This window comes from Lutra lutra, chromosome 10, assembly GCF_902655055.1.
Source record: "Lutra lutra chromosome 10, mLutLut1.2, whole genome shotgun sequence".
Taxonomy (NCBI): Eukaryota; Metazoa; Chordata; class Mammalia; order Carnivora; family Mustelidae; genus Lutra; species Lutra lutra.
Window position 1 is genome coordinate 21,733,245 of NC_062287.1, and position 23,469 is coordinate 21,756,713.

At 52.0% G+C, this 23,469-nt stretch overlaps 1 protein-coding gene across 1 annotated transcript in view; it reads left to right on the plus strand.

The window, feature by feature from the left end:
- Positions 1 to 23,469, plus strand: part of DCPS (decapping enzyme, scavenger) — a 39,436-nt gene that overhangs the window by 13,505 nt on the left and 2,462 nt on the right. The window contains 3 exon segments of the mRNA XM_047690198.1: positions 12,743 to 12,888; positions 18,118 to 18,231; positions 23,226 to 23,336. Of these exon segments, the coding sequence (XP_047546154.1) occupies positions 12,743 to 12,888; positions 18,118 to 18,231; positions 23,226 to 23,336 (371 nt within the window).

Genomic DNA, 23,469 nt, shown 5'->3' on the forward strand with positions numbered 1-23,469 from the left:
CTTCAGAGCTCCTGACACCAGGGAGCCAAGCCCCTTTTGGAGCTTAGAGGGACAGTAGAATAACAAAAAGCAGACATTTCAAGATGGAAAGGCCCCTAACTCCTGGGTAAAATTCTTTACACAGAATCTGAGTTTTTCCTTTCTCTTGGTGGTCTAATTGACTCATGCTCTTCTTCCCCTGCTGCCTCAGCTCAGGGAACCCTTGCACATTGCCTTCTCTGTGTCCCCATCTTCTCCCTTCAGCTGAGAGCAGAGGCCACATGTTCAATTCTCCGTTTAGACTCACGGTTTCCACGAAGCCAGGAGAAGCCATTGCATGCAGAAGCAATGAAGAAGCACCACAAGACTGGTGTTCTCGTTCTCTGTCTCCCCCAGATGGGGCAAGGTCCCAAGACTCTGTGGCAGTCTTGAGGCTCAAGTCAGCAGAAAAGTCAGCTTACTCAGGACCAGTGGGCGAAGGCAGATTACCCACAGGATAGCTGGTTCCACTTCATTGCTTGGCTCCGGCTGTGGCTGCCAGCTTGTGGCAGCCTGGTTCTCTGGTCCTCTTCTGATCCAGACTTCTTAGTGAGTGATAGCCTAAAATTCTGGTAGTCCAAGGCCCCTCTCAGTGGGGGATATACCCTGTACCTTTGATCTTCTGCCTCCTTCCTACCAGCACACACAACGTGGCGGTGTCCATGGGTATTGCGCTGAGACCAGGTCCCTATGCCCCTCTCTGAGTGAATAAAGAAGTGCCTTTAGGCAGGAAGTTGTGAGAGGGGCCATGTTTTGGAACTCCTGAGTGTTTGGTACAACAGCTTTTGTAGACCGGTCTGCTTAACCCCAGAATAGCTGCTTCCTGTGTGTGGGGCTGTAGGGGTCTTTTCAGCTCTAAGGGCAAGGTTGTCCATCCATGCCTCCATCATCTCATTCCATACCAGTTCTCAGGCGTGTTCAAATGGAACTTTGTGGAGTGCTGTAAGCCCCACAGCCACCGTATAGCAGCATTTCCCATTCCTAACAGACCACCTCTGAGACCTGAAACCAAAGGCCACCGCAGGCAGCCCTGGAGAAGCATTCAGAGTTGCCGAATTTGCTTGTGGGCCATTGGGTCCTGTTGTTTGTGCCTCCTCTACCTCCCAGACCTCGGAGAACTGAGGAGGAGGAGGAGGAGGAGGGAAGGGGCCTGTCAGATCCAGGCTTGGCTAAAATCAGCATGTGCCTCTCCTCTGCCTCTAATAGCATCTCTGAGCTGCCCTGGAGACAGGTAATTAGTGGTTTGAAGGTTTGCTGTGGAGCAGCCAAAGCCTCTAGTAGGATCCTGACCACACCCTTTATCCCTGTTTATTTTTTATCTGAAAGTCTCTTCAGGCCTCCCCTTGAATACTTCCAGCATCCCTGCGATGCAGGACACAGACCACCTCCTCTCCAGCCTCCAACCTGCTCTCTGGCCACCATGAGGCTGGGCTGAGGAGAGGGTCACCTCGTCAGGGGAGATCCCCAAGAGGAGGGAAGATAACGCATGTCCCCCAGGAGGCCCTGCAGCCCCTCTCCCTTGCCAGTCCTTCTGCCCAGGTTCTTTGCTAGTGCGCCCTGCCAGCCTCAGTCATCTGCCCCGTCACCTGGATGGCTCTGCTTGGCCCTTGTGGGAGGTGGGGTGGGCTTCACACGCGGATCATGCTTTGCTGTTGCTTCTCTCCAGCTCCCCTAGCCTGCACATCTGGGTCAAATAAGTTGAAACTGGCTGATCATAATGAAGGGAGAGCAAAAGCCACAGACTGAGCCATAGAAATTACCTCATCGTGTAGAAGTCATCAGTAACGGCTGGAAAGCAGTCTTGTTTGAACATGTGTATGGGAAGGAGAGCAGACTGTCTGTGGTTTGCTTTTTCATGTTTCATGTGCAACAGCGTTTTCCTGGGGATTTGGCTAAGCGAGCTTTGGCAGAGGGCAAGAGAGGCAACTGCTCTTTTCCTCTACCTAGCCCTGCCTCCCAGGACTTGGGCTCTCGTGTCTGGGTGGAGGACAGGGGCTGGGTTTATTTCTTGGAGAAGGCCTTTCAGGAGATTCCTAAGGGTCTTATGAGGCGGGACAGAGCTGGCCTAGCCAGGGGCACACCAGCTTGCCTGCCTGAGCTGCAGAGAGAAGGAATGTGTGTACAGGGCCGCTGTTCATCTGTTCATCTGGGATGCATTGGTACGGCCATCCCTGCAGCCAAAACATCCCTGCTCCCCCAAGCCCCACAAGGGCTGCAAGACCACCACAGGGCCCGTCTCCTCGGACCCCACCACAGGCATCCTTCCCTGAGAGCCAGCACTGGCATCTTTGGTGGGGAGCAGTGGGGTGGGGGGGTACAACACACATAAGTCGAAACAGCCGTTGTCTCCTATTGTAAGTGGGATCGCCTCCAGTCCCTGTGTGTGCCCCACCAAAGCCTGTTCTAGCCCAGCATCTGGCTGCAGTGTACCTCAGGGTACCCCAGAGTGATGAGTACCTCAGGGTACCCCCAGAGACAAGGGACATGTGCCACCTGGCTCCCACCCCCAGCCCTCCCCAGGAAGCACAGGGAGTGCAGCCCTGCTGTTGGGTCTCTGCACGTTCTCATGTTATTTCCAGACCTCCCAGTCTGCAGCCCAGTCTCTCGGGCACCTTATTATGCCCTTTGGTTTTGCTGACACTGTTTACCTGTGTTTGGGAGCAGTTGGGAGCAATCACGTTTCTCCTATCTGATAAGGCTACTTTTTGGAGAACCCGCTCCTACAGGTTTCTTAGGGAAAGGTCTGAAACAGTGGCCCTGGAGCATTGGGGAATCAATACTGCATAGAAGAGCCGGATTGCTTGCTGTTCAGATCTTAGCTCCACCCCTTTCTGGCTGTGTCGCCTTGGGCAAATTACTTAACCTCTCTGGGGCTTGTTTAAGGTGCAACTTGTTTTTCAGCTTTTAATGTAATTGTTACATAAGTGATCCACACTTGTTTTGGAAAATGTAGTAAATGTCCCCCAAAAATTATTTTAAAAAGGTTACAATTATATATAACTCCACCACCCAGAGATAAGTTATCTTTCAACATCTTAGAATATGTCCTGAATTTTATTTTGTTTTTTTAAGATTTTATTTATTTATTTGGCAGAGAAAGATCACAAGTAGGCAGAGAGGCAGGCAGAGAGAGAGGAGGAAGCAGGTTCCCTGACAAGCAGAGAGCCCAATGCGGGACTCGATCCCAGGACCCTGAGATCATGACCGGGGCTGAAGGCAGATCAATCCCCTGAGCCACCCAGGCGCCCATGTCCTGAATTTTAGACTTTTCTTCTGTGCGTTCTTATGTGTAGGCAGTTGTGCATACGCACGTGCTCTTTGAAAAATAAAGTGGCATAATATATATTCTGTTCTGTAACCGTATTGTTCGGGCCTAATATGTGTCAGGTGCCATTTTAGGCAGTGCGCGCAGGATATATAAAACAAAGTCTGTGTTCTCAAGCAGCTTACGTCCAGTTGGAGGAGGTGAACCATAAATAGACAAATAGGTCAGGTGGTAATAAGCAGATAAGAAGAAAAAGAAAGCATCAGACGTCATTCCAGTTTTATTTACTGCAGTTTTATTAACTGTGTTCCCTATGCTGTACCTTTCCTTTACATGACTGACTTATTTTACAACTGGAACAAACTTGTAGTTTTTTTTGGTTGTTAGTTTTGTTTTTAGATTCCCCTAAAAATGAAATCGTATGGTATTTGTCTTTCTGTGACTGACATATTTCACTTAGCGCAATAACATCTAGGTCCATTGGTGGTGTCACAAGGGGAAAGATCTCAATTCTTTTTGATGGCTGAGTACTATTCTGTTGTACAGACAGACCACATCTTCTTTATCCCTTCATCAATCAGTGGACACTTGGGCTGCCTCCATTCTTGGCTATTGTAAATAATGCTGCTGTAAACAGAGGGGTGCGTATATCTTCTTGAATTAGTGTTTTCATTTTCTTTGGGTACATATCCAGTAGTGGATTTACTAGATCACGTGGTGTGGTGACAGATGGTGACTACACTTATCTTGGGGTGGGCATTGAGTAATGCATAGAATTGCCAAGTTGATATATTGTACACCTGAAACTAACACAGCATTGTATGTCAACTATACTTCAATAATACATTTTTTTCTTTTTTCTTTATTTCTTTTTTAAAGGTTTTATTTATCTGCTTGAGAGAGAGAAAGGGAACATGAGCTGGGGGAGCAGCAGGCAGAGAGAGAAGCAGGCTCCCCACTGAGCAGGGAGCCTGATGTGGGGCTCAGTCCCAGGACCCAGGGATCATGACCTGAGCTGAAGGCAGACGCTTAACTGACGGAGCCACCTAGGTGCCCCTCGATAATAATTTTTTTAAGATCCTTATAAGGGAGATAGAATGGTAGGGCTGTGGGCTTCCAGTTAAAAGGGGGCGTTTTGCCCATCTGCTTCCTCTCAAACACTCATTAACAGTGACATTAAAGGAGTTACATTGCAAAAAATTATGCTAGAGAAGGAAGAGGAGACAAGGCTAGGAAATGACAGGGGAAGGAGTGACTGACCCAGCAGATGTGTGGGAGGGTAACCTGAGCCGGCAGGCCCCATATATCCTGTCCCACTTCACACGGCTGGTAGCTGCTCCTCCCAGAGATCCAGCCTCCGGAGAGAGTCAAACAGGGTCTAGAGGTTCTAGGTGCAGTGGAGGGGCTCAAAGGTTAAGTGGAAGTTTACATATGCAGTGTTAGTCACCCTTTGTCCTCCCCTGTTGTGCACCAGCTGCTTCTCCTCCTCATCTCTCAGCTGTCAGCCAGGCTTACGCCTCCATGGGTGAAACTGGGAGAGTCCTGCTTGGAGAATCTGACCAGCCCAACCGAGAAGACAGAGTCTTGGGGGTTCTGTCGTGCAAGGGCACAGCCCAGTCATCCTAAGATGAAACTCCAGGTGAACGCAGCTATGTCTGCAGAGCTTCCCATCAGCTTTCTGGTGCTCTGCCCTCAGATACGAGTGAGTGGACAGGCAAGGGTGAGCAGACTTGAGTAATATCCATTGATAAAGACAAGAAGGAAAGGAGAAGAACTGAGAAGATATGAAAACCATGTAGGGAGAAGAAATTTGCAAAAACTGTTGTTAATGTACGAGATAAATTATAATCTATCAAATGCTTAAGATGCCCTCAATGAGGAACTTTTTAACAGCTCTTAGAAATTATATATGTAGCCAGAACAAAAACTTGAGTAGAAGAGAAGTTGAAGAAAACATACTCAAAAGCAGAGCGGCCAGGAGAAAACAGGAGAGAAAAGAAAAGTGGAAGGGCAAGAGCATATCCCAATAGATGTTCCAGAACGACAGGGACGAAAGTAGGGAAGAAAATGACCAAAGAAATAAGATTGTTTCCCAGGACTGAAGAACGTGATTTCTGAGATTGAAAGGCCTTAGCAGTTACCCAGTTCAAGGGATGAGTAGGAACCACTCCAAGACCCATCAGCACGATTGGGATGTTGAGGACAACAAGAAAACAGGTCAATACAAAGCACTGTGGATCAGAATGACCTCCCACTTCTCAACAGCAGCATCACAATCTAGAAGATCATGGAGCTTTCAGATTTTGAGGGTCCTTGCTTTCCACCATAGAATTCTTTTTGCCAAACTCCTAATTACATGTGACAGTAGAATAAAGACCCTCTCAGATGTTCCAGGTCTCTAAGTGGATCTCCCTAGCTCCACTAGTACCCTAGCTCTGGTAGCAACTTGACTTTTGTGTTTTAGCGTTGTCCTTGATGTCTGGTCCTGGGACCAGGACTAGTGGCAGCAGCTCCACACAGGAACTGCTTTAAAAAGGCACACTGGTGGGCCCCACCACAGACATCCTTAGTCAGGTGGTTCTGATGCACCATGACGTTTGAGAACCACTGCTGTAGTAAAATCAAGATACAAACAGGAAAGAGGCAGATAGTGGACTCAGGAAGCAAAGTAGGGAAGGCACCCCCTACGACGGTGGAGCGCCTCGGAGGTCCCAGAGCACAGCTCTGCGCAGCACCTGCTGAGTGAGTCAGAGGCTCCAATGAGGGTACATTGCTTGTTTTTCTCCCGTTTTAACATTAAAAGGAAATTTATATAAACAGAAGAAGTGTATGTGGGGGTGAATTAGTGACAGGTTTACAGAAAAGTGAGCAAATAAAAGAGTAATTACTCCATGTACCAAAAATTGTGCTAAAAAGGAAAAATAGTCATCGTATTTAGCAGTGTACCGCATTTCAGTCGTCCTAGTGGTGCTGACAGTGAATACTGATTTATCCACCATTGTAACGTAGTTGTACTGTGAGGACAGGGTTGGCGGGGGACAGGGGGTGTGAATGCTTGTGTGCAGGTGCCGGTAAAAAGCTAAACCCTTGTCTTCCATTATGGGAAGTTAATAAGTGATAGTAAAAGTGAAAAGTCAAGGGGGAACAGCAAAGGAAAATATGTGTGATTTGGAACTGTAGGAGTACAAAAGCAAAGAAATGGCAGGAAGAATTGAAAGTGGTGTGTGGGGAGGAAAAGGAAACTTAAAACCAAACTTCACATGACTCTAACATATGCACCAGCCTGCCTTGAATTAAAAATAAAAACAAAGCTTGAAAGCACGAGAGGTGGGCAGGCTTTATGAGGAATATCGGGGAAGTCCTCTTAATGTATAATTGTCCCTTGAGCAATGCAGGGGTTAGGGGTGCTGATCCCCCATGCAGTTGAAACTCCTCCCGCTAACCCCCCCCCCCAAACTTCCTGCTCTCCCCAGACTAAACCCCTCTTGCAGGTGGAAATCCACACATAACTTGACAGCCTCCTGTTGCCTAGAAGCCTTGCTAGTGGCCCAGACGGTTGATAACATACTCCTGTGTTCTTACAGTGAAATAAACTGAAAAACAGTGTTATTAAGAGAAGCATAACGAGTATGCACTTACATTAGGCCAGTACCCTGTTGCATTTTCATCAAAAAACATCTTGTGTAGGGGCGCCTGGGTGGCTCAGTGGGTTAAGCCTCTGCCTTCGGCTCAGGTCGTGATCCCAGGGTCCTGGGATCAGCCCCACATCGAGCCCCGCACCGGGCTCTCTGCTCCGCAGGGAGCCTGCCTCCACCTCTCTCTCTGCCTGCCTCTCTGCCTACTTGTGATCTCTGTCTGTCAAATAAATAAATAACATCTTAAAAAAAACAAAAACAAAACAAAACAAAAAAAAACATCTTGTGTAAGTGAACCCATGCAGTTCAAACCCCTGTCGCTCGAGGGTCAGCTATATTGTATTGTGAATATTATGAGAGATGGGTTTTTGAGGGGTTTGACATTGTTTCAAGGTGTTTTGTTTTGGAGGGGGTTTGTTCTTGTTTTTGGGGGGTCTTTTTTGCATTCCCTGTTGTTTCTCTAACCACAGGGAAAAACTGGGTGGGGAAGGTGGCTGGTCCTGCTCGCCCTGGACAGAGGGCCTCCGTAAGTCAGTTTGCTAAGTGGAGGTTGGCAGAGGGCACCAGGAAGGTCGTCAGGCCTCATCTGCTGACCCACGGGGTTGGCATCATGGTACCACTGCCGAAGCCTGGTCCTGAGCCAGACAGAGCAGTGGGAATGAAGGCGCCACAGATTCTTTCTTTGTGAAACGGGGATCATAATATCCACCTCACATTGGTTGTGGGGAGTGAATGAGTTAATATACACATAGGACTTAGAACAGTGCCTGGTGTGTGTGTAGGCAGTTAGCTCTGAGGATCCAGAGGCTATCAGTGCCTTTTTTTTGCTTTAACTTTTTATTTTGAAAAAAAATTTTCAACCCTACAGCCCTATTGTTGGAACGCTTGGGCAGCTCAGTCGGTGAAGCATCTGCCTTCAGTTTAGGTCATGATCTCAGAGCCCTGGGATCGAGCCCCACATCGGGCTCCCTGCTCATCGGGGAGCCTGCTTCTCCCTTAGCCTGCTGTTCCCCCTGCTTGTGCTCGCTTGTTCTTTCCCTCTGACAAATAAATAGATAAAATCTTAAATTAAAAAAAAAAAAAGCCCTGTTGTTGGCATTTTGCCACATTTGCCTTTTCTCTCTCCACATACAATATTTTGTTATACTGTTGTAACTGAAAAGTAAGTGGCAGACATCATATCCTTCCTTGCTAAGCGCTTCAGTGTGTGTTTCCTAGGAACCAGAGTGAAGTGGTCAGTTTTCAGAAATTTCACATTTCTACAAGGCTGGTTTGTAATGTCGAGACCATTATTAAATTTTACCAGTTGTTCCAATACCATCTTTCCAACAGAACTCCCCTCCCTTCTCCAGGATCCAGTCCAGTCTATAGCGGCCTTTAATCCAGCACAGTCCTTCTGTCTTTCTTGGTTTTCTCAGACTTTGACCCTTTTGAAGGGTTGTAAAGCTGCTTGTTGTGTACAATGTCCCTGGATTGGGGCTGGCTGACACTCCCTCTTGATCAGATTCAGACCACGCATTTTGGCCAGAATAGCACCGCACATCCCTCTAGAGGCACTCGATGTCGGTGTGTCGGAGTGATGTTAACTCGGGTCACCTGGTCCCTTTGTCATTAATAAGTAATGTGTGGGGTGATATTTTTGAGACTGCATATGGACACCTGTTCCCCAACATATTTTTACCTGGTGGTTTGAGCATTTTTTGGGCATTGACACTTGACCAGAATTCTCATGAGGTTCCCTTGCAGGTCAACACCTCGACTTGGCATTTGGGTAGACACCAGTGTTTGCTTTCTCCTGCCAGTGAGAAACGCATTGGCAAACATACTGATTGTTATCCAGGGATTTTATTCAATATTGGCTCAAAATTGCCCTTCCTGGTGTTGATGTCTAGAAGGCCAGTTTCATTTATCCTCTTGTTCAGTGTTTATTGAGTATCTCCTGTAGGCCAAGTGCTATTCTGGATGCTGGGGATAAAATGATTTTAGAACTTTTTTTTTTAAAGATTTTTAATTGGGCGCCTGGGTGGCTCAGTTGTTAAACGTCTGCCTTCCGCTCAGGTCATGATCCCAGGGGGATGAGCCCTCGTTGGGCTCCCTGCTCAGCGGGAAGCCTGCTTCTCCTTTTCCCTCTTCCCATGCGTGTGTTCCCTCTCTCTTGGTCTTTCTCTGTCAAAAAAATAAATAAATAAAAGATTTTTTTTTTTTTTTAATTTATTTGAGAGAGAGCTCATGGGCAGGGGTGGGGAGCAGAGGGAGAAGCAGACCCCGTCGAGCGTGGAGCCCAATGCAGGACTCCATCCCAGGACCCTAACATCATGACCTGAGCCAAAGCCAGGTGCTTAACTGACTGAGCTACCCAGGTGCCCCTAAAAATCTTTTTAAAGGCAGAGAGAATCCCCTGTCCTCCTGGAAGGTATAGTCTAATGGGGGAATCAGACAATAAATCCGTACTCTGTTGTCAGGTAGTGAGGAAACGCAAGCAGGCGAGCAAGACAGGCGGCATGTGGTCCAGGGAGCTTCTCAAGCTGGGCTTCTGGAGAGCTTGGCCGTTGACTCAGGTCAGGAGGCCTGCCTGGCAGTGAGAGCAGCTGGTTGGAGGTGTAGAGGTGGGCTGTGTTAGTGGGACTGTAAGGAGGTCTGTGTGGCTCTGGCAGAGACTCCAGGGGGAGATGGTGGTCAGTGAGCTTAGAGAGAGGTTTGGGGCAGGGTGGCCGAGGGCTCTGTGGGCCATGATAGGAAGCCAGGGGAGTGGTCCAGGTTTGAGGGGGTGGCAGCCCCTCGGGGGACATGGAAGCCAGCCCTTACCCCTGATGCCAGTGTGTGAGGCCGGCCTGCTCCTGCCCTGGGCTTCTGGGGGGTGGTCTGACAGAGACCGGACGCCAAGGGGGTAAACTGGCTTTGAGGGGGCTCAGGGTCCACCAACAGGGCTTAGGCATCCAGGCCAGAGTTCCTCAGAAAAGGAAGAAAGATGGCAGGAAGTGAGCAGTTGGAAACTGCGTTGTTGTGTTTTCCCTGCCGCTGAGAGGGAAGGCAGGAGAGGGCTGGCCTGGGGAGGCCCTTGTTTCCCAGCACCCTGGGTGGCTGGGCAGTCTTTGACAAGCCTTGGCAGACAGGGGCATGCTCGCGGGCCCAGCGGCTTTCTGATCTGGAACAGCCAGGGAGCCCCAGGCCGTGAGCCCAGGGCTGTGTGTTCTTGGCCGGCAGGGCAGGCTGTTCTCCAACGTGCATGCTGCCTTTGTCCCCGGCCATCTCCCCCATACCGAGGGAGTGCCGTCGCTCACAGCTTTGCCAGCCCGGGCTACCAGAGTAACCGCAAACACAACAAGGAGAGCTAGCATCTGAAGAACACTTCTCTGTGTGGGGACACTTTCTAAAGGCTTCCCATCCACTGCTCGCTGACTTCCCATAATGATGTCCCCGTCACGTAGCTACGAAGTGCGGATTGGAACCCAGGCTGTTCTTCTCTGCCAAGCTGCTCTTGGATAAGGGATTTCTCTAGAGCCCACTGCAGGAGTTAAGGGGATGTCATTTGGTCTGTTGGTGGCATTCTCTTGTGTCTTGAGATCTGGGTGTACTTGACCGCTAGCAGGGCTCCTAGGGAGTGTTGGGAGTGAGGAGTGAGGATCTGTTTGCTGCTGCCCTGAGGGTTGTGAGGAGGCCTCTGCCTCCCTTTCAGGGTCAGATCTAGAGATGCCCAGGAAATGGGGTGACAACAGTGCCGCCAGTGGTCCAGATGACATGTTTTATTTAATGTTGATGACAACTCTTTGGGGCAGATTTTATGACCACTCTTTTTTTTTTTTTTTTTAAGATTTTATTTATTTATTTGACAGACAGAGATCACAAGTAGACAGAGAGGCAGGCAGAGAGACAGGAGGAAGCAGGCTCCCTGCTGAGCAGAGAGCCCGATGTGGGACTCGATCCCAGGACCCTGAGATCATGACCTGAGCCGAAAGCAGCGGCTTAACCCACTGAGCCACCCAGGCGCCCTTTATGACCACTCTTTAACAGATGAGGAAACTGGGACTCAGAGAGGTTTTATGCCCAAGGTCACACAGGCAGGAAGGGGAGAACATTATGTCAGCTCAGGTCCAGAGCCTATGTCTTTGTGCTGGGCTGCTTTACTCCCCGCAGAGCTGATGGACCAGGACCTTTGATCCTCACCAGAAGTCATATGCTTGGTGTAGCATGTCAGGCCTTCTCCACTGGCTGTTGGAGTAATATGGGGCCAGTTGGCAGGTGGTGGGAGAGCACCAGCTTTAGGGTTAGGTGACCCCAGGTCCCGTGTCACCTCTGCCACATGATACCAGTGAGTCCTGACTCCTGTGAAATGGGGATTCAAGTCACCTACATCCTTAGACCAGATACGAAAGTAAAGGTTAGTAGTTCTTAGCTGGGCCTGCAGGTATGCAGGTGAGTATGGAAATTCCCTGGAGTGTTAAAATGTGCCCACTGGGCTTTCCTCGGGTTTCCTTCAGAGAGCACTCTGAATCAAAGATAAGGGAGTCAGGGAGGACATGGGCCTTCTGAGAAACATCCCAGCTGATTTTAGAATACTGTTTTCCTTTCCTGCCCTTAACATCTATATTGAAGCACTACATATAAATGATAACAGTTGTAGCAGGTGTTATTAGAAATAGGGAAAGATATAACCCAAACCAGGTGGTGTTGGACCGGGACCCTAGCCTAGAGTCTGTTTCGGAAGACTACAAGATTTCCTGCTGATGAAAACAGCAGGTCTCAACTAGGGGCAATTTTGTCCCCCAGGGGACACTTGGCACTGTCTGGAGGCATTTTTGGTTGTCACAGCTGGAAAGAGGGTTTTACCAACCTCCTGTTAGAAGCCTGCAATCCTGCTAAACATCCTGCAATGCCTAGGACAGCCCCTCTAACAGAGAAATATCGGGGCCAAAATGGCAGTGGTGCCACGGTTGAGGCAGGCCGATTAAAAGTAGCCAGCACTGGGGCGCCTGGGTGGCTCAGTGGGTTAAGCCTCAGCCTTCGGCTCAGGTCATGATCCCAGGGTTCTGGAATTGAGCCCCGCATCGGGCTCTCTGCTCAGCGGGGAGCCTGCTTCCTCTTCTCTCTCTCTGCCTGCCTCTCTGCCTACTTGTGATCTCTCTCTCTGTCAAATAAATAAATAAAATCTTTAAAAAAATATAGCACTGACATTGTATTTACTTTGTGTCAGACATTGTTCTCCGTGCTTCTCAGGTATTAACTTGTGTAATCCTCCCAACTCTGGGACACAGGAGCTATTATTATCCTCAGCTGACAGATGGGGAAGTCAGGGCTTGGAAAGATTAAATAACTGGGCAGGGGTTAGGGTCCCAAGGCAGTAACAGGTGGAGCCAGGACTTGAACGCACATAGTCCAGCTCTGGAGTCCGTGCCTTTAACCACTGCGCTGTGCCCCTCTGCTTTGCAGGAGGGGAGGCCACTTACCTTTAAGTCAGATTTTCAGCTTCAGGTCCAGAAAGCCACATACCAAGAAATTTGCTATGTGACAAGTGTCCAAAAGCTTTCATTCCTTAGGCCGAGAACAGAGGGAGAAGGGTGGCAAGGGGCCCAGTGACCCACCAGCAAAAACCCTGTGGCTCCCGGATGCTGAGTGTGATTCACCGCAGGAGCTGACCTGCATGAGGCACCGGGTGGATTCCGGATGGATTCCGGGTGACTGTAACCTCTTCGTCTTTGGCTCCTCTCATTAGGAAATTAGAGACGGGGTTGGGGTCCCCGCTCTGTGCTGGGGACCAGACGGTGGTGGGCCCCTGTGCAGAGAGTGTGCCTCACTTTGCAGCCCCGGGGTGTGTTTGTCGTTGCAGACGTGAAGACAACTGTGGTTTACCCCGCCACAGAGAAGCACCTGCAGAAGTACCTGCGCCAGGACCTCCGCCTGGTCCGAGAGACGGGAAGCGATTACAGGAACATCACCTTACCCCACCTGGAGTCCCAGACCCTCAGCATCCAGGTGACCGGCCCACGGGGTGCAGACACGGAGGACTCCCTGTGGCCATTGACTCTCCCTCCCTGCTCTTTCGGGGGCTGGCACTGTCCCACAGGTTTGGGGTCGGGCAGAGGGCACAGTGGAAAACTTGCCCTCACGGGGCCTGTGTCCTTCCCGGTGCAGAGGTCCGCACACAGATGCCGAAGTAACTGCACGAGATGGGAGAAACCGAGGGGCACAGGGAGTTCTGGGCTGAGATGCTCACTCTTACCCAGGAGGGTCAGGGAAGGCTTCACGGGGAAGGGAGTTGACCCCTGTCTTGGGCCTGCCACTGAGGCTCTGTGGGCCTCTCGGAGCAGCCTCTAGGCCTTTGAAGAATCTCTGTCTCCAGCAGCACTGATACCATCCCAGAAGGGCTTTGCCCTCACCTGGATCTGTGAATGGGTCAGGACCGATGCCAGGGTCACCCCCTAACCCCGATCAAGACTTTTATTCCCAGTTCTGCCTCTGGGAGTCGAGGCCCAGAGTAGAAACTTCATTTGCTCGTTCCCCTTGCGTTCACTCCCTACAGGGCAGGGTCCTGATGGCCCTGGCGGCTCAGGGCAAGACCTCTTCTCTCGGGTTTATGTGAGGTTTGGCAGTGTCTTCTGCGACTAGACCAGACGCAAGGCCATTTAGCTCAGAGATTCCAACTTCTCCTTGGCCCAAGGCCCAGTGCCAACTAGAGCCTCTGCCCGGAATTGGCCCCGAGTGAATGCTCAGCATTAAATATGATGGATGAGGCGTTGCCTTGCTTACTCATTGGCTCTCACCGTCTGTCTGTCCGTCACTCCCCCTTGTTCTCTTTGAGCACTTCTCACCTCCTCTCCCCACAATTCAGGTCATAGCGATGGTGGCCGCTCACGTGCAGGACACTCGGAGTCATTTTCCCTGGGCCTGAAGGAGGGCAGGGACCCTGGGTGTGGGGGCCCTGCCGGAGAGGCCAGTTGCGCTTGGGAAAAACAAGGGTGGAGATGGTTGGCAGATGTACAGGAGGCCCTGTGTGCCGACAGCCCTCTTTCCCCCAGGGATGACCCTGCTGGCTGGTAGCCCTGGCCCCCCTGTGCTGTGTTTGCACCAGTTCCTCTGGCTCAAGCTGGCTCGATTTTTTTTTTTTTTTTAAGTCCTTGCACTTGCTCTCTCTGTCTTCTAAGTGGAAAGGAGCTGGATCTCCGTCTTCCTAGATACAGCTGCTGCTCTCCAGGGTCCTAGAGGGATCTCCTGGAATATGTGTTCTGTGGCACTGATTGCACAAATATGGGATCCAAAGGAGGAGGCCCTTAAAGTTGATGTGAGTGGTATATGTACTTTCTTATACACCACCATCTAGTTGTCTTGGAAAATAATACAAAATCCCACTACTCTGCCAAATTCTGTTCGACACAAGCACTCGTGTGTTTTTTTCTTGACTATTTGTAGTTACGTTTACAAGCACTCAGCTCATCAGACAACAGTCGTTAGGTTTATTGAGCATGTCCCAGGCCATGTGCTAGGCTTTGGAGGGTCACCAAGGTAAACACTTGTAATGTCCCCAGAGTCCTGTAGGGGTGACAGATACGGAGTCTGAGTGTGATATAATGGGATACTGTCCCACAGGTGGTTTGTATGCGAGGTTTGGTAGTGACACGAAGGGGTTGCTTAGCTCAGACAGTCGGGGACTTCCCAGAGGAAGGGGTCGTCCAGTTGGGTTTTCAAGGACAAACAGAAGTTTGCTGGGTGGACAGGCTGGAGAAGGGCGTTCTAAGCAGAGGGAAGAGAAGTGCAGAGGCACAGAGGCCCAGGGGATGGGCAGGCGACAATAGGAGAAGGTGAGCAGGGGCCAGAAGCAGGCGGGTGCACCTAGTCGGAAGACCAGGAGCTCCCAGCCCTTGCAGTTCATCAGGATTGCCTGTGGAGAGTTTTAAAAATGCAGAGTATGGAGACCTACTCCCTATCTCCTAGGTCAGAATGCTCAGGGAGTGGAGCTGGGAAATCTGTATTTTTTTTTTAAATCTCTGTTTCTAATGATCATCAGATTTCAGAATAGTTGCCATAGGTACTGAGGGTCCCCTAAAAGGTTTTCAGCATATGGGTTCCATGAGATTTAAAGACTTGCTGGGGTGTCCAGTGAGTGGGAGCAGGAAGGCTGTGAGGGCCCAGGTGGGTCTGGACCGAGGCCGCGGCAGTGGCAGAAGGCTTCAGCGGGGATTTGAGAAGCAGGGCTGGAAGGTGGCGGGTTCCGAGAGGCAAGCGAAGGGTCTGGGGTGGATCCAGGTCCTGCATGGGCGGTCATGCATAGGTCGTGGATCTTCAACCAAGACGGGGGCCATGGACGGTGGAGAGGATCATGTGGGAGACAGTTTAGTTTGGGACTTGCCAGCACTCCCTGGGTGTGGGGACGGTTCCAGCATTCTGGGAGGGGTGCATCACCTCACCGAATCTTCTCGGTGACACTTTGGAGATGGGACTCACAGCCAGGCCGCATCCCCCCGGCACCTGCGCTCTTACTGACTACCCTGTTTGGCTCCTCACGTCTGAGGTGCTTGTAGCTCATCAAACAATACCGTTGGACGCCCAGGTCCCGGGCGTTGGGGACCATCAGGCTAAACCTGTCGGTCCTGTGAGTCATCAGGCTGTGGCATGTCAGCCCAGAATTCGGATTCCACTTCTGCCATCTCTGAGAAGTGTGGGTGCCCCGCACCTGTGAGCCCAGCTCCTTGTTTGGAAAATGTGACTGCGGTTCCAGTGGGGACCGAGAGGGGTGCCACAGACCACACACCTGCCATGGATCCCAGCAGCACCGGGCGCCGGCGTGGTCGCTGCTGCTGTGCATGTGCATGTGCGGGGCTGGGGCTGGGGCTGGGGCAGAGCCGAGACAGCTGGAGGTGTGGTCAGGGGAAGGATGGCCAGGAGAGCAGCCAGCAGGTGGGTGAGCACGCAGCAGGAGGAGAGTGGACGGGGAGGGAGGTATCCCCAGGGAGGGGAATTGCCAGTGTCACCTACTGCAAGGAAGTCTGCCAGGTGTGTTCCAGAAGCCAGGGCTGGCTGCATCTTCCGGGCTGGCTTTCTGATGGGCTTGCTGCCCATTACATGCACCCCACCTTGTGATTTGTGTGAATTCTCTTCCCTGGTGCCCGCCCTCCCCCTTATCCAGGCTTCTGGCTTGGGCCTTGGACGTGGATGCACGTCCCTCCCGCTCTCCCAGAGGCCTTCCCTACGTGGCCTGGAGTGTGGGCTCTGGGGCCAGGCTCTGGGCTGGAATTGGGTGGACTTCTCGTGTTTGCGTTTTCCTTAACCTGCCACATGGGGACACCAGTGCATGTGAGTAGGAGTCCCAGGGAGGCCCTTGGGCCCGGGCACGTGGTAGGCTGCTCTCCACCACCTCACCTTTGCTTGCCTCCTCTCTCGGTGCGTGGCCTCCAGCAGAGCGCCCGTTCTTGTCATCACAGGGCTGCAGCCCAACGGCCCCTCGCGTGGGAGCTGGGAAAGCTGGGAAAGCTCGCGTGGGAAAGCTCCCAGCACCTGCCTCTACTCTTCAGGGCCTGTGCTGTGCTGGGTACTCTCAGTCCTGTACACTCCACTCCACCCTGACATACAGGTATCATTCTCCCCCTCAAAGGGGGAAACTGAGGCTCAGAGAGAATACGCCACTTACCCAAGGTGTCAGCTAGTTAGTGAGGAGGTGGGAGAGGAAAGCAAGCTTTGGTGGGCTCCAGAACCAGTTTGTTCTCTATCGATTACCACACAGCTTTCCAGTCTGAGTGGGGGTGTCTTACCTGTCTGTAAGAGATAAGCAGGGGCCCCAGGGAGGCCGCTCCAGGGCTCTCCACAGAGTGTTCTCTTCCTGTTACCTCTTCTTTACTTTTGAGGTGCTTTGGGTCAGGTTCTGGCTTTTTTTTTTCCTATAGCACATTCCCAGCGAGCCTTCCAGTGGGAAGGGAAATGCCTCCGTGGTTGTCTCCACATGCTGGGCTGGGCATCGCCATGGCCCCTTGTGGCCCGAGGAAGCCGCTGCTGACTGGCCTCCAGCCCACTCCCAGGAAGAGGGCACAGCCAGCATTCTTGGGAAGGCTTCTCTTTTGTAGTGGGTGGGCCCTACCAGGGGGTCTGGGAGCCCCGGATCTCCCCAGGCAGGCACCCTGTCCTCCCTTCTCTGTCTCAGACAGTCACATTTGACCTTACAAATGCCAGTTGAGAGCCGAGGATGTGGACTCGGGATGAGGTGGGCAGACTCCAGAGCAGCCTCCACTGCCACTGGCCTTCGCGGACCCCAGTTGTGCCCGAACTTCTGGGAATGGGCAGAGGAGCCCACCATTGGCTGGTTGTGTGGGTGCCCTGGCCCTCCGATCAACCCCCTCAGCGAGCTAGGAGGCCCTTCCTGGGGGCCAGCCCAGCCACTGCCCTGTCTCCGGCTCTCTAGCAGGCTCCTCTCTCAAATTTCAAGCTGAGAGTTGACTCAGAGCTCTGGGGAAGTGGAGAAGAAAAGAGGTGTGTAGGTTTGAGCCCTGTGAGAATAGGGGCTTTCCTATCTTAACCTCCCTGCAGGCTGGCTTCTTCAGAGAGGCCACCAGGACCCTATCCCAGGGATGTCCTGGGATCCACACTAGAACTCAGGGAAGGGTTCTCTGAAGACTGCCAGCAGCTGATAAAAAGGTCTGTGGGGGTGGTGCCAGAGGCCCTGCGCTGACAGGAAAGGTCTGTGTAATTGCCGTCTCCCGGTTGAGCCACTTCTGCTGTGTCACACAGGGCCCATGTCAGCTGAGACTGCTGCAGCTCCAGAGGCCCCGAGCCTACCGCTGGTGACAGTCCCACCCGGCCGGATGCGAAGCCTACATGCATTAATGTCTGGGCCCTCGGCCTGTCCTGCCCTGCTGGGCAGAAGGAGCTCCTTGTGACCGGCTTTGTCTGCGGTCCTGAATAAAGTGGGGAGGGGCCTATGGAGATAGCCATCCCTGAGTCCTGGGGGCAACGGAGGGGATGGACGCTGAACAGGCCTGTAAGGCCCAGTGATCATGTCCATGGCATGTCCACAGGAAGGACCTAAAGGGCTTGGACCAGTCCAAGCTGCAGTGCCCATGAGGGGAAGTCTCTGGACCCCTGAGAGCAGAGCGATGGGGACAAGACAGCTGGAGTGTAGAACCCCCTGAGCTTAATGGCCCTTGATGGCTAGTCTGTGGTGTTTGCCCTGAGGTCAAGAGCAACTGTGTGAACCCTCTCTCTCCCCACTCCTTCCAGTGGGTGTACAACATTCTGGATAAGAAGGCGGAAGCCGACCGGATTGTTTTTGAGAACCCAGATCCCTCCGATGGCTTTGTCCTCATCCCCGATCTCAAGTGGAGCCAACAGCAGGTAAAAGCTTTCTTGCCAGGGCTCTCTGGTCTCCCGTAACTTGGTTGTTGGTCCTCCGTCCTGCCCTGCTTTCCCACGTAGGTCTCTCCGAGCAAGTGTGAACTCAGCAACAGTGGAGGCCTGAGCTGGGCACAAACACTTACACCTTCATGTGTCCGCTTAAAGTTCTTCCTGGCTCTCCTCCCACCCAGGGGCTGAAGAAAGGGGTGATGCTTGCATCCATAACCACACGGGCCATTCTTCGGCCAGCCAAGTGGCTTGGCCGCCACTCTCCCTTCCAGGAGTACCTGGAACCCTGAGGACTGTTTACATTCTCTCCACGCCCCTGGACTCCAGCAGATCCAGGCAGGCCCGTGATGTGAGGCACTGATAGGAAGGAACCATGGCAACCAACCCACCCTCCACCGCCCAGTCCGGGAGGGGTCCCCTCCACCACCTGCGGCTAAGAGGGGTCTTCCAGTGGCCAGGGCTTCTTCTACCTGACCCTCTCAGCTCTGTTCCTCGCCTCCATGCCCCTCACCTCCATCCTGGTAAAGAGCAGGTTTCCAGCAGAGCTGACCTGACTCACCTTCTCTCAGGTGCTCTGCAGACTCCCTCTGTCTCACTCTTCTTTCCCCTGCCACCCCAGCCCACCACCAAAGCCATAGTGCACCACCACCTGTTTGGGTGGAATTTTAATAACGACAGTATCTGCGACAGGCAAAGTACCGTGTGGCGGGAAGTGCTGTCCCCACCATGGCCTGGAGCATGGCCTCAAGCCAGGCTCAGCCTGTGGTGGGCCAGGGGCCACCCACCACCTGGCCGAGGAAGCCAGACATGGGATTGCTGCGTAGCAAGTGGAGAGCAGGGACACTCTCTTGCAGTTCAGATCTTGAGTCATCTGAGCTATGCTGCCCCTGGGTGGACCCTTCTGCTTCCTGGACCCCTCACACACAGGCATTGTTCCGGGGTCCTGCCCATCACATCTCCATGCACACCTTCCCTCCTGCTTTCTCCGTCCTGGCCTGCCTTTGGGTCCTAAACTGCGCTTATTGGTAGTTTACTCTGTTTTGATTTGGTAATTTCTAGACCTACCATGCCGCTCCTTCACTGCTCAAAAAGGGGGCTGAGGGCCTGTGGATAGGGTAAAGGGACAAGATTTCAGCTCAGAAGCACCCAGGCAAGTGAATGCCAGCGGCCTCTTTTTTTTTTTTTTTTTTTTTTTTTGCCAGCTACCTCTTAAGAGAGGCTCCTGGGAGTTCCTAAAGTTGGCTGGAGGGATGGTAGGGAATCTGAAGGGAATTTTCAGAAGTTGTAGCACTGAGTGGTGATTTGTTCGAGCCCGATGAGACAAAGGAGTTGATTGCCCACTGGTAGGGCAGGGTAGTGGTGGGGAGGCTGCCAGCATACTGGTGTCTGCTCCCCCCACCCCCAGCCCTGCAGGTTATCCCCACCACGGGCCTTGAGGGAGGAGGAGGCAAGTCCTGGCTCTGGAGTTGTTCTGGGGAGCTGGGACAAGGTCAAAGATAGGGGTGCTAGTGACAGCTCTGGGCAACGCCTTTGTGCAGCTCTGTAAGCCCCCATCTGTCCTGTCTCCCCGTGGGCAGCCCTGTGTCAGAAGGCCCTGGGTCGCAGACTGGGTCACGGGAGATAGAATAGGAGGTAGGGGCAACTGCCTCTACCTCCTGAGATCTTTGAAGAAGATAACTAAAGAAAATGCATTGTCCTTTTGACCTTGTGCTGGCCCGCATCCTGTGAACCCTGCCAGTGGAACTGCCTGTCTGTCCCCTTTAAGACTGGAAAGTCTTCCAGAAGGACACTGGGCTCCCAGCCACAGGGCTCACCCTTGGGGCTTACGAATAGGTTTATGAAATATCAGACTTCCCTTTGATGGCCATACAGGTGCAATTGTTCTTAACCTTTGCTTAATTAGGGTCTGTCTCTCGGTGCTGCGGGTATTTCATTGTCTGGAATCCCTGGCTTGTGACAGAACACTGAAATGGACAGCTCCTTTAGAACTTGCCAGTGTAGCCAGCAGGCGAGACAGACCGGGCCTGGACTTCTGTTCTTTGTCCTCATACGAGGAGGGGACTGAGGAAAGAGGTACTCTGGTGTTTGCTTGAAGGAGCCGTCCTAGCCACCCTAGAATCTCTCCTGCTGCTGTTTCTCCCGAGGAAAGTATATCATAAAGATACACTCGCAGCTGCTGACCCGCGATTAAAGAGACTCTTTGTCCATCCATCTGTCTACTCATATGTCCACTTCACATGTATTTGTCAAATGCCTAATGTCTGCTAGAGAGTCTTGCTTCCCTTCCCCAGTTTGTGTAAGAAATCACTTGTATATTCTTTTATTTGCTTTTTTTTTTATGGTCTAGTTAATAAATGTGATGTAGTTTGGGAATGTAGGTGAGGTCCAGAGCCAATGACCAAGAAAGAATTCCTAAAGCGTCTTTAGTACAAAAAGGTGGTGTTATTATAGCATGGGGACAGGATCCACGGGCAGAAGGAGCTGTTGCCCCAGGGCTGTGAGGGGTGGCTGTTTGTATACTTGGGAGTAAAGAAAAAGAGAGGTTTTCAAAAGAAGCTTCCTAAGCTGAAGAGGACCTACAAGATATTAGAGGCCTTGCCATTGTGGAGTTAAGGTTGTTTTTCCCTCTAGCAAAGCATTAACGTTAAGATGTTGGCAGTTTCCTTCTGGAAGTTACCTTATTGATAAGAATGCTTTTTTCCTGTGAATCACTAAGACATTTGTAAACTGAGAGAGACCCCTGTCCCGCAGGAGTGTAATCTCTCTACGTTAACCATTTGTCTTTCCTTCCCTTGGCTTTAGGGCAGCGGGGATGCCTGAGGAATGTGACACAGATCCCACCTAGGCAGGCGGGGGCTTGCGGGGTGTCAGCCTATGCTCTGTCCTCAGCTTGCCTTCTGCTCCCTCCTCACAGACGCGCAGTAAAAATGCAAGTAGTACAAATACTTGCTTGGAAGTTGTCCCCTTAGCCTAGATAATTTCTTTGTGTCTCCTTCCAGCCATAGTCTTGGCATATTGTGTGTGTATGTACGTATCAATCTCAGTGGACACAATGTGTACTTTCAGTTCATCTCAGGTAGGTTCTTGGGTCTAAAACGCCCAGACTAAGAAACTCTTCCTCTGGGTCACTCCAGAGGTGGAGAGGTGGCTCCCCAGGGCTCCGGCCACTCTCCATCTTGCCTCTTGCCAGGAAGCTCTTACTTGGATTCTGTGGTCCTGCCTCATAAAAAGAGATTGATAGTGTCTAGTCTACCCGGAGTGATCAGCGGGCCGCCTTCGGGGGTACCAGTCTGAGACCCTTGCCAGCTCCTTGTCTAGCTTTCTTCAGACCCTTTCTCTAGGCCCCAGGGTGGGGGTTGCGGGCCTGAACTGCCTGCGGAAAATCTGGGGGTCACATTTGCTATCAAAGGATGGGTTGCTTTTCCCTCTCTCATGCACCCTGTGAGCAGACGCCCAGCAGCCAGCTTCATGCCTCCTCCCGTGCCCGTGGGGCAGAGAGGTGTGACTTAATGTCGTGTTTGTGATTTGTCAGCAGACGTCATCTAAAACAAGTGCTGCTGTTACCTGAGTCTGCGACAGGGGCACGTAAGAACAGCTGAAGATACCAGCAGGCATGCAGACACCCCAGGTTAAGGCAGTCTTGTTTCCTGCTTCTTCTTGGGCTCTTAGAAAGAGAGAGGGAAAATTTCCTGGGCACAGGCCTTAAGGAGGGAAAGTCTCAAAAGGGCTTGGGAGCAAACTGCGGCTTAGGTAGGCACAGCTTAGCCATTTGCTGGGTGGTTCCCACGGGGCTCATCTGGAGCAGGCCTGAGGCTGAAAGGCCAGACTGTTAGAGAAGAATGTCCGTGGTATGAAGAGACTGTGTTGGTGTGCAGGGGCACAGTTGGACAGCAGGCTCCATATGGGCATCCTCCTTCTCAGTTTTCAAACTGGGGCCCTCCGGGATTTGGTCGGGTGACTCACGGTCCCCGGATCATGCCCTTGAGGAATGTAGCAGCTCAGACTGCCCGGCAGGGTGCTCTGGGGTTCCCCCGTGCCTCACTCCGGGAGCCCTGGCATCTGGTGCCTGCTTGCACATGGATGTGAGCATCAGCTCAGGTCAGGGCTGGAGTGAGCGGGAGGGGCAGGAAGGTTTTCCGGGCGGAGGAAGAGTGCATTTGCCTTCTGGCACAAGACGGTGTTGACTTTGGTTCTTTGCACTGTTAAAACCTCCAGGTTTTCAGCCAGGCACTGTTTTCAGGAAGGACAGCAGGAAGGATCCTGTGTGAGTCCTGTGGGATAGGGGAAGAGAGAAAAAGGGTTAGCACTCTGGTGTGCTCATTCCTGAGCTGGCTTTGAGGTCCCCTTTCACCCTTCCGATCCTTCTACACCTGCACTGGACTCCCCACAAATCAGGTTGCTTCCTCAACCCCCTCACATGCTCTGTACTTTCTTCCCTCTGAGTCTTCGCTTTCACTGTTCCTTCTACCTGCATGCCCTTTTTCTAAACACTGCCTATTCTTTAAGACCTGGATTCTCTGCCTCCTCTTCCAGGAAGCCTGTCTGGATCACCCTAGCTAGTCTTCCTTTTTCTTCCTGTACTTTTGAAAAACTTTGTCTCATAGTAGCTACTTAGGTACATTCTGTTAGCACATAAACTCTTGGAGGGAAAGAGTTGTCCTTGGCATTTTCTTGAACCTTCTCCTCCTAGCCCTCCCCCCATCAGTTCTGTGAGAATATAAATACTCCCATATGATATTCTTGAGTAGGAAGAATAAAGAGAAGTTCTGTCCTTAGACCATCCCACTCATCCCAGGCACTTGGAGGCCCCCATTGCCCCAGGGAACCGGCCCTGCCGTGGGCTCCCCAGGATCGTCTGTGGCCGGCACTGCAGCAGGCCTGGGGGCAGGCGTGTCCTGGCTTCCCTGAAGGATTCCAGGATAGGCAGCCTCCCCTGGCTCTTGTCTGCCGCTGAGCCTGGTTAACCCCTGCCGATCTCTGTGCAGCTCGATGACCTGTACCTGATCGCCATTTGCCATCGCCGCGGCATCCGATCGCTTCGGGACCTCACTCCAGAGCACCTGCCGCTGCTCAGGAACATCCTCCGGGAGGGCCAGGTGAGTCATCTCGGCCAGATCCACACGGAAGCCCAGACAAATTCTGTTCCAGTGCCGGTGTGCTCCCTGGCCACTTTCTTCACGCTTCGCAGAAGTCCATCTGGGAACAGGGCTTCTCTCTGGATGCCCATCC